This window comes from Canis lupus, chromosome 36, assembly GCF_003254725.2.
Source record: "Canis lupus dingo isolate Sandy chromosome 36, ASM325472v2, whole genome shotgun sequence".
Classification (NCBI taxonomy): Eukaryota; Metazoa; Chordata; class Mammalia; order Carnivora; family Canidae; genus Canis; species Canis lupus.
The window spans coordinates 5224203-5236287 of NC_064278.1; the positions used below are offsets into that span (position 1 = coordinate 5224203).

At 41.5% G+C, this 12085-nt stretch overlaps 1 protein-coding gene and 1 long non-coding RNA gene across 10 annotated transcripts in view; one reads left to right on the forward strand and one right to left on the reverse strand.

The window, feature by feature from the left end:
• Positions 1-3883, reverse strand: part of WDSUB1 (WD repeat, sterile alpha motif and U-box domain containing 1) — a 48371-nt gene extending 44488 nt beyond the window's left edge. For 4 of the 8 annotated variants that reach the window (XM_025471127.3, XM_025471124.3, XM_049106158.1 and 1 more), the window contains exons 1-2: positions 3288-3440; positions 1518-1939 (exon numbers count right to left, since the gene is read on the reverse strand). In XM_025471127.3, coding sequence (XP_025326912.1) covers positions 1518-1915 — 398 coding nt within the window. In that variant the 5' untranslated portion in view covers positions 1916-1939; positions 3288-3440. Of the gene's footprint in view, positions 1-1517; positions 1940-2661; positions 2910-3287; positions 3442-3761 lie in introns of those variants that run through there. The other 4 variants (XM_049106161.1, XM_049106164.1, XM_049106159.1 and 1 more) reach the window with 3 other exon arrangements.
• Positions 3467-11847, forward strand: LOC118350194 (uncharacterized). Of its 2 annotated transcripts, none has more exons than XR_004803512.2 (4): positions 3467-3802; positions 4501-4602; positions 7588-8712; positions 11070-11847. It is a non-coding gene; the product is annotated as an uncharacterized LOC118350194 (long non-coding RNA). The 2 variants fall into 2 exon arrangements; XR_004803507.2 differs by having other exon boundaries at positions 3467-3593.
• The last annotated feature ends 238 nt before the right edge of the window (positions 11848-12085 follow it).

Sequence of the window (12085 nt, forward strand, 5' to 3'; positions counted from 1 at the left end):
CCTGGGTCTGGGATTAAGTCCTGCGTTGGGCTCCCTGCTCAGTTGGAAGCCTGCTCCTCCCTCCCCACTCCCCCTGCTTGTGTTCTCTCTATATCGGTCAAATAATAAAATCTTAAAAACATAAATAAAATTACCTAGAAGCATAATCTTCAAATATTAAACATAAATAAATATAAATTCTTATGAAAAGAAAATGCTGTGAACAAGTTTTTTAAATTATCTTGGGAAGATAAGGAAGCAATGTGCTGACAATATTGATTTTAATTCTCTCAACTAGGAAAAAGAAACTGCTAAAAGTCTAGCAATCACTGCAGTGTCCCATCCAGTACTTAAATCTACTGCAGTGGCAACTTTTTACAGCATACATTAGGGAAGTAATGGTAGAGAGAGAATTCATCACCTGGTAAGTGAAAAAGAATATTTCTTAGTTGACAGATATATTTCATTCATATAAAAAAAAAAACTTGAAAGATACCTCATTCCTTCTGAGCTCTTTAAACTGTTCAATAATGCCACTTAAAACACACTGCCTCCTTCAAGCCACAGACCTAAATCTAATAAGCACAGTTGTTTACCAGCTGGCATGTGCTCTGAATGATGCAGGGACAGGAGAAAGTATATTAGGCTTTTTTACTTGGTCACATTTAAAAGTTTATGGCTCTTAGTTACTTAAGGTCACCAGACTGTAACTTAAAAATGGTAAACTTTATGCGATACATAGTTCACTACAATATACATAAAAGTACATAACTTTCATGTTGGCAAGTTCCAAGAGAACATTACCAATAAAAATCAATTGATGTATTTTCATCTAAAAGGAGTTTTTCAGATTTTTTAAATTAGTTTATTTTTTAAGATTTTATTTATTTATTCATGAGAGACACAGAGAGGCAGAGACCGAGGCCGAGGGGGAAGCAGGCTTCGTGCAGGGAGCCCGACTTGGGACTCGAACCCAGGATCCCGGGATCATAGCCTGGGCCAAAGGCAGATGTTCAATCACTGAGCTACCCAGGTGCCCCTGGTTTTTGTTCTTTTTACATGAAAACACAACACCACACTAATCACAAGGGTCTTTCTTCTGGGGTTGATCATTCACCCAGCAAGAATCCTCATCAGGAAACAGTTGTGTTTCTTAGGTGAGACTTACTTACCATTACTCTGTTACTGAGAACACTTGAGTCATGAGTGACAAAAACAAAGTCTAAAATTACTGGATCTTTTTCAAAAGATTGTTTTCTTTGTCTCGCTCTTAAAGTAAAAAATCCATAAAAGTCTAACAAGATTAACCCTTATTTTACAAGAGAAAGACTGGAAATTTAAAACTCTCAGAGCCAAGCAAATCTACTGTAAGAACCATTTAAAACATCTGTTTTTATGATTTTTCAGAAGACAGGTCAAATGTCTTTCCCTGTGATGTCTGAAAATTATCTGCTTCTTAATGTCATCAAAGTATTCTATTTTTATTTTTGCACACTTCTTAATAGGATTAAGAACAGAAAGGGTGTAAGTATCCATACCTATATAACTTGTAGGACTGAGCGTTCCATAAAACAACTGTGCCATCAGCTGCCCCTGATACCAAACAAGTGGAGTCTGGGGAGAACTGGCAAACCCTCACGGGGCTACCAGTGGGCTGTTCCATCACTGCCAACGTCTCTCCATTCTGAGTATTCCATAGGACAGTGGTACCATCTGTTGAACAGGAAGCCAGAACGTGTCCCGAGGGGGAGAAACAGCAGCAGTGGACAGCATAGGTGTGAAACTTCAGTGGCGAGTGGGGCAGCTCAGTGAAGTCACTTAGGGAGTACAGGCGAATTGTTTTGTCCAAAGAGCAAGTAGCCAAGAGGGAAGAGGAGAACGCACAGCAGTTGACATCATCTCCGTGATCCGCCAATGTGTGAATTAGTTTCACCATGTTCTTTATTTGAGGCAAAATGTCCTGCAATTTTTAAATAAAGGTTACTTCATCCTTAGAATCAAATAAATGCAACTCAAATCCATACGAAAGAGTCAAAATCAACTTAAGAATTTGCTCAGTGAAGCTCCTACATTCCTAGAGAACTATTGCTCCCAAGATAAGAAATTTTGGAGCGAAAACACCGATAAGACTATAAACTCTAATAACGATCACAGTCACAAGTGACACGCCAATCACGTTCCATTAGTTCCTGAGAAAGAATCTTGTCAAGTAACTTCCAACTGATTTGACGCTGAACATCCAAAACATCGGGTATTTATTTCACCTCTGAAGCCTCTCTCTTAACTAATCACTTCTCAAAAATGCCTCATTCCAGATCTGCTCATCTCAACTCAAAAAGATTTTCCACTCTCAACAAACTGGCTCAGCCGTTCCTTCTACGGACGGAGCCAGGGCCACATTCGGCTCCGCCTCTAAGGTGCATGGGCTGCGTGGTTCCCTCAGAAAGTCTAAGAAACGGTTTCATTCAAAATTTCAGCGGCGGTGCTGGAAGCTCTGCCGTGGTCTGCCACCTTGTTTAAAAAAAGAATAAAATGATATAAAAGATTTGAGGTGAAGAAGCAACTTAATAGATCAAGGAAACCAAAGAGACAGAGTGGCAAAAAAAATGAATGTAGCCAGACTGCACTTGAGAACAAATTTACAAATTCAGATTAAAATCCAAACCCTTCGTTACAGCTTACATCTCTGCAGAACGCTACACAGATGGGGCAGCTCTTTTCCAATATTTGTTGTATCCCAAATCTTTAGCCTCTTTTTCCCCCAAAACATCAAGTCCAATAACGTCAACAACAACAACACAAAACAGAAACCGCGGAACGTCCTTGGGGCGGGGTCAGCTGTGCCGCTGCACCGGGACCAGGCCGTGCGGGGCTCCCCGCAGCGCCCACGCGCGCCCCGCCCGACGCCCGGCCGGCCCGAGTGTGCCCCAAGTCTCCCCCAAACGAAGCCCCGCGATGACGCCCCACACGTAGGGACCAAAGGGGCAGCCGACTGGACGACCAGCCAACCCGAGCCCCGCCTTCCCGGGACGCCGGCCTCCGACCCGGCCCCGCAGGCCCCGCCCCCCGCCCCGTTCCGGCCCCCTGCAGGCCCCCGCCCGGCCCCCGCCCCGCAGGCCCCGCCGGGCCCGCCTCGCCCCCCGCCCGGCCCCTCGCCCGGGCTCCCGCCCCCGTCGCCCCGCCGCGTCCCGCTCCCCCGGGCCTCGCCGGCCCCCGTCGCGCGCTTGGAAGCCGGCAGCGAGCAAGCGGCACAGGCTCAGACAGCCCGGGCGCGGAGGCTCCTCGCCGACCCCGCGGCGCTCACCCACCTGCCGCCGCCGCCCCGCGGGCCGCCGGCCGCACCCGGTCCCCCTGGAAGACGCCGGGCGCGCGGGGTCACGTGACGCGCAGGTGCGGGGCCGGGCCGCAGCCGCGGAAACCGGAAGGGAGGGGCCAGGCCCCGCCCCGAGCGCGCGCCGCGCCACGGCGCATGCGTGCGGCCCGCGAGCTGAGCTTCGGGAGGGGCCTGTGTTGGCGGGATCCCGGGTGGGGGAGCTGGAGTCCCGAGGCTCAAAGGTGGCGTGGTGGCGGCTGTGCGGGGCTTGCAGCTCCGGGTGTTTGAGTCCCCTGCTCCGGTATTGCGCCCCCGTGTTCCTGTCCCCGCCCTCCGTGGTTGCTCCGCCGCGGCCGGTGCCTCGGCGCGCAGGCTTGCGGCCGCCCGCCCGCCCGGAGCCCCGGCCCTGCGCGTCCTGGGTCCCTGCGGACGCCGGTAGCGCCCGAACCTACTGCGCGTGTCCTCCCACCTTCCGGTGTGTCTCCAGGCTCGCGGGTAGACCTTGGTGCCGTAAGTGGCCACAAAGTCATCCTCCGGTCCCTTTTGAGATTAAAAACACGTGCAGCAAAAAGTTCGTAAGCATTGCTAACACTTGTGAACTGAGCGCACGCGCAGGGGAAGTGCATGACGCCGTAGGGCTACGTTCAGATGGAAATCAAAGATACAGGTGGCTCTTATTTAAATATTTTGTGAAGATTCTAAGACTATTTAATATTTAAGGAATACAGTCAGCTGTTGAAACGTTTGAAAGCTGCCGATGATTTTCCTAGTTGTTATATTTATTGGCAAATCTAAAAACTTGACTTAGGGATCCCTGGGTGGCGCAGCGGTGTGGCGCCTGCCTTTGGCCCGGGGCGCGATCCTGGAGACCCGGGATCGAATCCCACGTCGGGCTCCCGGTGCATGGAGCCTGCTTCTCCCTCTGCCTATGTCTCTGCCTCTCTCTCTTTCTCTCTCTGTGACTATCATAAATAAAGTAAAAACTTGATTTTAAAAAAGTCGATACAGTTTGGCCAAATAAAAAGGATTTCATTTAAAAAAGGATTTTGCTATGTATTAGGACTTATTTATAGTAACATCAGTCAAAACAAAAATAATTTCCTGCAGTGACCCTGTGGGCAGATTGTAAATACACTACTACAGTCCTGAGCTTAGATCGGTTTCAAACTACAACTAAGCAGCATGCACAAGACCCCTTCTTGTTTCAGAACACATGCTGCCTCCCGAACCGTCCTTCTCCAGTCCTCCGCGGAGCCCACAGTAGCTATTGCTATTGCGTAGTACGGAGACTCTGCTCCTTAAGAAGATCAGTAAGTACTGAAGAGTTATAAGACCCTGTTGGAACCTAACTGGTGCTTTTCTTCCGGGGAGTCATTGAAGTAATAGCACCAAATGTCGCTTTTAAGGGAATCATTTTGCTTTCTGTTGACCAGACTTTATTTTTAAATTAGGAGCAGAGCAGGCCGGGGTGGCTCTGCGGTTTAGCGCCGCCTTCAGCCCAGGGCCTGATCCTGGGGTGGCGGAATCAAGTCCCACGTCGGGCTCCCTGCAGGGAGCCTGCTTCTCCCTCTGCCTGTGTCTCTGCCTCTCCTGCTTCTCCTTCTGCCTGTGTCTCTGCCTCTCTCTGTGTGTCTCTCATGAATAAATAAATAAGATCTTTAAAAATAAGTTAAGAGCATATCCAGTTTGCAGTTATATGATAAGGGTAGTATTCTATAATCCAGTCTTTTCCTTTAAGAATTGTTTTATAAAATCAGCCATCAGGCGATAGCTTTTTAATCCATGCAACTTTAGAATTTAATGAGGAAACATTAGAAAAAAAAAGAAACCAAAGTCATATATTTGAAGAGTAATGACCTACAATGCTCACATTTAAAGATGAAATTGAGATCACTGGAAATTATTTGTAATGAAAAAGACGAAAGGGGAGATCAAAATTCATGATTTGAGATGCTACTGTGATTTTTAAGTTAAGGAGTATATCATGATTGAGATTTGGAACACCTAATAACATGCCAAATATTGCCAAAACAATGTTTTTCTAGAAAAGATTTTGTGGCTGTATAAATAATAGAGCTCTTTGTTGGAAATATAGAAGATACACATAAAAGAGATATCCTAATAATTGCATCACTCAAAGATAACCCCCTCAGAGGTTATTATGCTAAGTGAAAGAAGTCAGAGAAAGACAAATACTGTATGATTTCACTTACCTGTGGAATCTAAAAAACAAAACATAAACCAACTAATAAGTACAGAAAACAAGCTGGGGGTCACCAAAGGTGAGGGATGGGCAAAATAGGGGACGGATATTAAAGTAAGTAAGACAGAGGAGACAATGTACAGCATAGAGAATATAGTTAAAATATGTGACAAATTTGGACATGATAGATGGCAACTAGATTTATCATGATGATCACTTCAAGATATATATAAATGTTGAATCACTGTGTGTACACCTGGAACTAATGTGTATGTCAACTATACTTCAAAAAAAGAAAAAGCCCATTCAGAGGTAATATTTTCTTTCAGTCTTTTACTCATAAAAATATCAGTAATTTTACAGAAAGTCCTGGAAACTGCCTTTAAAACTCAAACGTATATCCTATTTCCCATATCTAAAATTTCCCTAGTAGCTTCATTATTTTTCTGCCTAAGAGTCCACAATACATACCACAATTTATTTAATATTTCCCCTGTTGCTGAACGGTTGTTTCAGTATTTTTGGTGCTTATTGTAAATAATACTGGATCAGATGACTTTGTATATAAATCTGTATCCACAGTCATGAACACTTACTAAGGAAATTGTCAAACAGAAATGGAATTACTGGGCATAAGGGTATAAAGATTCCTAATAAATATTGTCATGTTGCTTTTCAGAGGGGTTGTATGGTTTATACTCTCAGCAACATATGGTTGTGCCTGTCTCTCCACCTTCTTGACAGACTTGAGTAATATTTAATCTTCACCAATTTGATGGGCAAATCGGTTACAATATTCTTTAAGTAAATTATGTAAAAGCAACTCCCTGCCTACACATGCCAGTTGTTTAGCACAGAGATCTTGAGACCAGTATGGTTAGTTTCAGAGAAAGGCAAGTTCAGAGAGGAAAGTCTTTTTGTAAACTTGTCTCTAGTCTATGGATTTGTGATTTAGGAGATGTTAATTAAAATATCTTGCCAATATACTAAAGAAACATTGTAAGAATTTGTAGAAATCTTTGGTCACCTTAGTGAACTGGTTATCTCATTTCACAGAGTGTCAAATAGTTGGAACTTTAACTTAGAATCTTAAAGATTTGTATTTTATGCATTCTTTGCTTTAATTATGTAACTGTGGTCAATAATTAATCCTATTTTATCTTTAATTTCCAATCATTTTTTTGTAATAGTGCCACTTACAGAATATAAAGCCATTTAAAATGATATAAAGAACAGTTTTTTTAAAAGGTTTTATTTATTTATTCATGAGAGACACACAGAGAGAGAGAGAGAGAGGCAGAGACAGGCAGAGGGAGAAGCAGGCTATCTGTGGGGAGCCCGATGTGGAACTCGATCCTGGGACCCCAGGATCACACCCTGGGCTCAAGGCAACAAACTGCTGAGCCACCTGGGCTGCCCAAGAATAGCTTTTCAAGGGGATCCCTGGGTGGTGCAGCGGTTTAGCGCCTGCCTTTGGCCCAGGGCGCAATCCTGGAGACCCGGGATCGAGTCCCACGTCAGGCTCCCGGTGCATGGAGCCTGCTTCTCCCTCTGCCTGTGTCTCTGCCTCTCTCTCTCTCTCTCTCTCTCTCTCTGTGACTATCATTAAAAAAAAAAAAAAAAAAGAATAGCTTTTCAATTACATAGTTAGCAATACATGCTCTCAAAATACAATTGCAATGGGAACAGAATGGGCGTGAATCAGTCAGTCATTGATTACTAAAATATATGACTGAGAATAGACAAGAGATCAAAAGAGAGATGATAGGCACTGGAGTGATTAGAACAGGAGGCCTAGGAATGACTTCTAAATAGGCTTGAAACTTGGGCCAGCCAAGGGATAAGCTTGGGAAATACTCAGGGATGTGTTGGGGGTGTATGCTTTGGCCTTTTCTTCCTCTTTGGTACCAGAAGTAGTTTTCTTGTTTATGGATTCTTAAATCCTGACTACTCATAATTTAACTTAAATTTCTTTCTTATTTCTCTCATTTTCTCAAATTCTTTATTATTATTAAAACTCTTTAAGAGAATTCAAGATGTTAAATGTTAAATGCATTTCTGAAAAATAACAAACCCGAATTTTTGGTTTCAGATTCATGGTTTTTTATTACATAAGAAGAAAGTATGACAAACATTGATGCCCATTTTGAATAGTTCTCCTCTGGACAATTCTTCAGAAGTCCTCCAGCAGCCTTTCTCTCATGTGTCCTTGCCCAGAATTGTATTCCATGCCCATTTGTTAAGTAATCACTTTCAAGGGCAGCCTGGGTGGCTCAGCAGTTTAGTGCCGCCTTCAGCCAGGGCGTGATCCTGGAGACCCCGGATTGAGTCCCACCTTATGCTCCCTGCATGGAGCCTGCTTCTCCCTCTGCCTGTGTCTCTACTTCTCTCTCTCATGAATAAATAAATAAAATCTTTAAAAAAAAAAAAAGTAATACTTTCAAGAAGGAAAAGAATTGTCATTAATTACACTCTTGGAGCTGAAAAAAGGGCCCACTTTCCCCTGAAGCGTATGGTCAACTAACATCTACAAGAATGGATGGAAGGAAATAAGGATACAAGGCAGCTACTAAATAAAGTATCTTCCACTTGGAAAATATCTATACAACAGAAAACTATTTAACTTGCAAACAGATGTGAAAGTAAGTCACACCTCAACTATGTTATGCCTCAATCTTTAATCCTTAAATGGCATCATTCAGTGTATTCACCAGTTATTTTTACCAGCTAAATTTACCTTACTTGGTTGGGTCTTTTTAAATGTTAAAATAAGAATAATGCACATTTGTTGCAAAGGTATGATATATGGATAAGGAAGATGACAAAGATGTTAAAGTCTTCCCAGATTCTACCAACCAGAGAAGAAACTACTGTGAACATTTTTATACATCCCTTTAGAATTCTCCCCATACTAAGTGTATTCAATATATTCTAACAGAATTACTATAATTCTATAGTATAACCCCCTTCTTTCACTTAATTTACAAATATTAATAAAGATCTACATGATAGGTTTTTTTTTTTTTAAAGATTTATCCATTTATTTGAGGAGAAAGGAACAATGCACATGTGTGCAAGTGGACGACGGCAGAGAGAGAGAGAGGGAGAGCAGACTCCCTGCTGACTGCGGAGCCCCAGTGGGGTTGACCTCAGGTGCCCAAGATCATGACCTGAAAGGATATCAAGAGTTGGACACTTAACCTACTGAGCCACCCAGGTGCACCCACATTATAGTTTTTAATGAATAGAATCTTTTTATTTACTTTTAACTTTTTTTTAGAATCTGACTTTTTAAAAAGTCACTTCTATATAATAGAAGTAATAAGTAATTGAGATTTGCTCTAATGAACTCAGAAAAGTGTATCACAAATGTTGAAAGCAGTATTAAAAAGGAATTGTAAATGTATTTTGAGAATTGAAAGAATCACTAGAATAAGTATATAGCCTCTCCAGGCATTATGCTATCTCCATACAAGCCTCTGTTGTGTAAATATCTCATGATCCTTTGGTGATCTAGGGAACTTACTGAGCTTTCCTTTCACTTCAGAGCCCAAGATAGATTCCCAATTGGCTCTAAGCCTTAAGCCTTTGTCATTCACTACTGGGTTCTCCCTCAAGATTCACCATATTCTTTGATATCTACGACCATGATTATTAGGGCTGTTTTTTTTTATTAAAGACACGGTAAGGAGTCTGTTCAGGGAGAATAAGAATACCCTTAGGTATCGAACTTGATACTTAATTTAATTTTTTTTTACTTAAAAAATTAATTTTTTTTTAAAAAATTCAAGAATGAGGGCACCTGGGTGGCTCAGTCAGTTAAGATGCTGACCCTTGATTTCAGCTCAGATCATGATCTCAGGGTCCTGGGATTGAGCCCTGTCAGGCTCCTTGCCCAGCAGGGAGTCTGCTTAAGGGTTCTCTCTCCCTCTGCCCCTCCCCCTGCTCCCTCGGGCACTCTCTCAAATAAATAAATATATTTTTTTTAAAAAGTTAAAGAATGAGTGATCTACAACTTCTAGTATACTCCACAACACTTTTAGTTATCCAATGAGAACAACTCAAATGATTTTCAAGTGTATGGTCAAGGTAAAATACAAACGATCTCAGATATTAATTTTGCTACTGCCTCTTTTTTTTTTTTTTTTTAAGATCCATTAGAGAGAGAGAGAGAGAGTGTGTGTGTGTGTGTGTGTGTGTGTGCATTGGGGCGGGCAGAGGGAGAGAGAGAATCTCAGGGAGACTCTCCACTGAGTGCAGAGCCTGACTCAGGGCTCAGTCTCACGACCCTGTGCTCTTGATCTGAGCTGAAATCAAGAGTCGGCCACTAACCGACCGACTGAGCCACCCAGTTGCCCCTCTCTACCCCCTTGATGTAAATGCTAAGGTGCAAAATGCTCTTCCAATGAAGGTCCAGAGGATCCAAATTACCTTTTCCTCTAACTCTGCATTTAGCCAACTCCTTACCCACCATACTTCCAAGCACTACTTTTGCTATAGTAACTCATGAATCTATACAAGTCCTAGCAATACCTAAGAACTCTCAATATTTTCTATTCACCTTTTCTATTCAGGCTTTTCTTTAGCAAGATCAGCTTTCTCAGCTAACTAGAGCAAATGTTTCATCTGAATATCACCAGCTGAAAATAAAATTTGGTGCAGTTTTTACAGACCCTAGAAAGCAGATAGGGTTAGATATGACATTTACGTTAAAAACAAAACTATGAACATGCACATCAGACTTGAAGCAGCTAATATGATTAGACTGCTTGATACTTTTCAAAACATGGTATTCAAATTCAAAATCTGTAATAAATTGCTAGTGAAAATAATACAAATAAATATTGAACACTGATTGGAATGTAGGGAAAAAGAATCCTCTTTCACTACTGGTAGGTATGTAAACTGGTATAATCATTTGGAGAGCAGTAGGGCCATAGCATGGAAAGTGTTCATATTACCTAACCTGTGTACATCCTAGAGAAACTCTTATCACACACAGTCTGTTAGTTTTCTATTGCTATGTAACAAATTACCCAAAACGGAGTGACTTAAAACAATATTTATTATCTCATAGTTTCTGTAGGTATGTAAACTGGTATAATCATTTGGAGAGCAGTAGGGCCATAGCATGGAAAGTGTTCATATTACCTAACCTGTGTACATCCTAGAGAAACTCTTATCACACACAGTCTGTTAGTTTTCTATTGCTATGTAACAAATTACCCAAAACGGAGTGACTTAAAACAATATTTATTATCTCATAGTTTCTGTGAGTCAATAATCAGTAACATATAGAAATCAGTTCCATTGCTATACACTAATAATGAGATATCAAAAATTAAGAAAATAATCCTATTTATAATTGCATCAAAAAGAATAAAATACCTAGGAATAAATTTGACAAAAGTGCAAGACTTGAAAACCAAGTACTATAAACATTGATGAAAGACATAAATGGAAAGATATTCCATGATCATGGGCTGGAAGAATTAATAGTTAAAATGTCCATAGTATCCAAAGCAATCTATAGATTGTCAGTGCTCATCAAAATTCCAATGTTTTTTTTCACAGAAATAGAACAATCTTAAAATTTGTATGGAACCACAAAGACCTGGAATAGCCAAAGCAATCTTGAGAAAGAAGAACAACTCTGAAGGCATCACACTTCTGGATTTCAAAGTATAATCCAAAGTTATGCTAATCAAAATAGTATGGTACTGGCATATATGGTCAATTAATCTATGACCAAGGAGGAAAGAATACACAATGGGGAAAAGACAAGTCTCTTCAATACATGGTGTTGGGAAAATTAGACAACTATATGCAAAAGAATGAAAGTGGACCATTATCTTATGCCATATACAAAAATAAATTCAAATGGATTAAAGACATGAATGTAAGATCTGAAACCATAAAACTCCTGGAAGAAAACAAAGCCAGTAAGCTCTTTGACATCAATCTTAATATTTTATTGGACCAGTCTCTTCAGGCAAGGGCAACAACTAAAATAAACAAATGGGATTCCATCAAATTAAAAAGCTTTTGCACAGTGAAGGAAACCACTAACAAAACAAAAAAGGCAACCTACTGCACGGGAGAAGATATTTGCAAGTCATACATCAATAAGGGGTTAATATCCAAAGTATATAAAGAATTCACACAACATAATATTTAAAAAATCCAATTAAAAATGGGCAGATTGGGATGCCTGGGTGGCTCAGTGGTTGGGGATCTGCCTTCGGCTCAGGGCGTGACCCTTGAGTCCCGGGATCAAGTCCCACATCAGGCTGCTTCTGCATGGGGCCTGCTTCTCCCTCTGCCTGTGTCTCTCTGTCTCTCTGTATCTCTCATGAATAAATAAATAAAATCTTAAAAAAAAAAAAAAAAAGGCAGATGATTTGAATAGACATTTTCCCAAACAAGACATACAGATGGCTAACAGCCACATGAAAAGGTGCTCAACATCACTAATTGCCAGGGAAATGCAAATCAATTAGTACCTGACACTGGTTAGCCTGGGTTATTATCAAAAAGACAAAATAACAAGTATTGGCTAGGAGGTGGAGAAAAGGGAAGCCTTGTACACT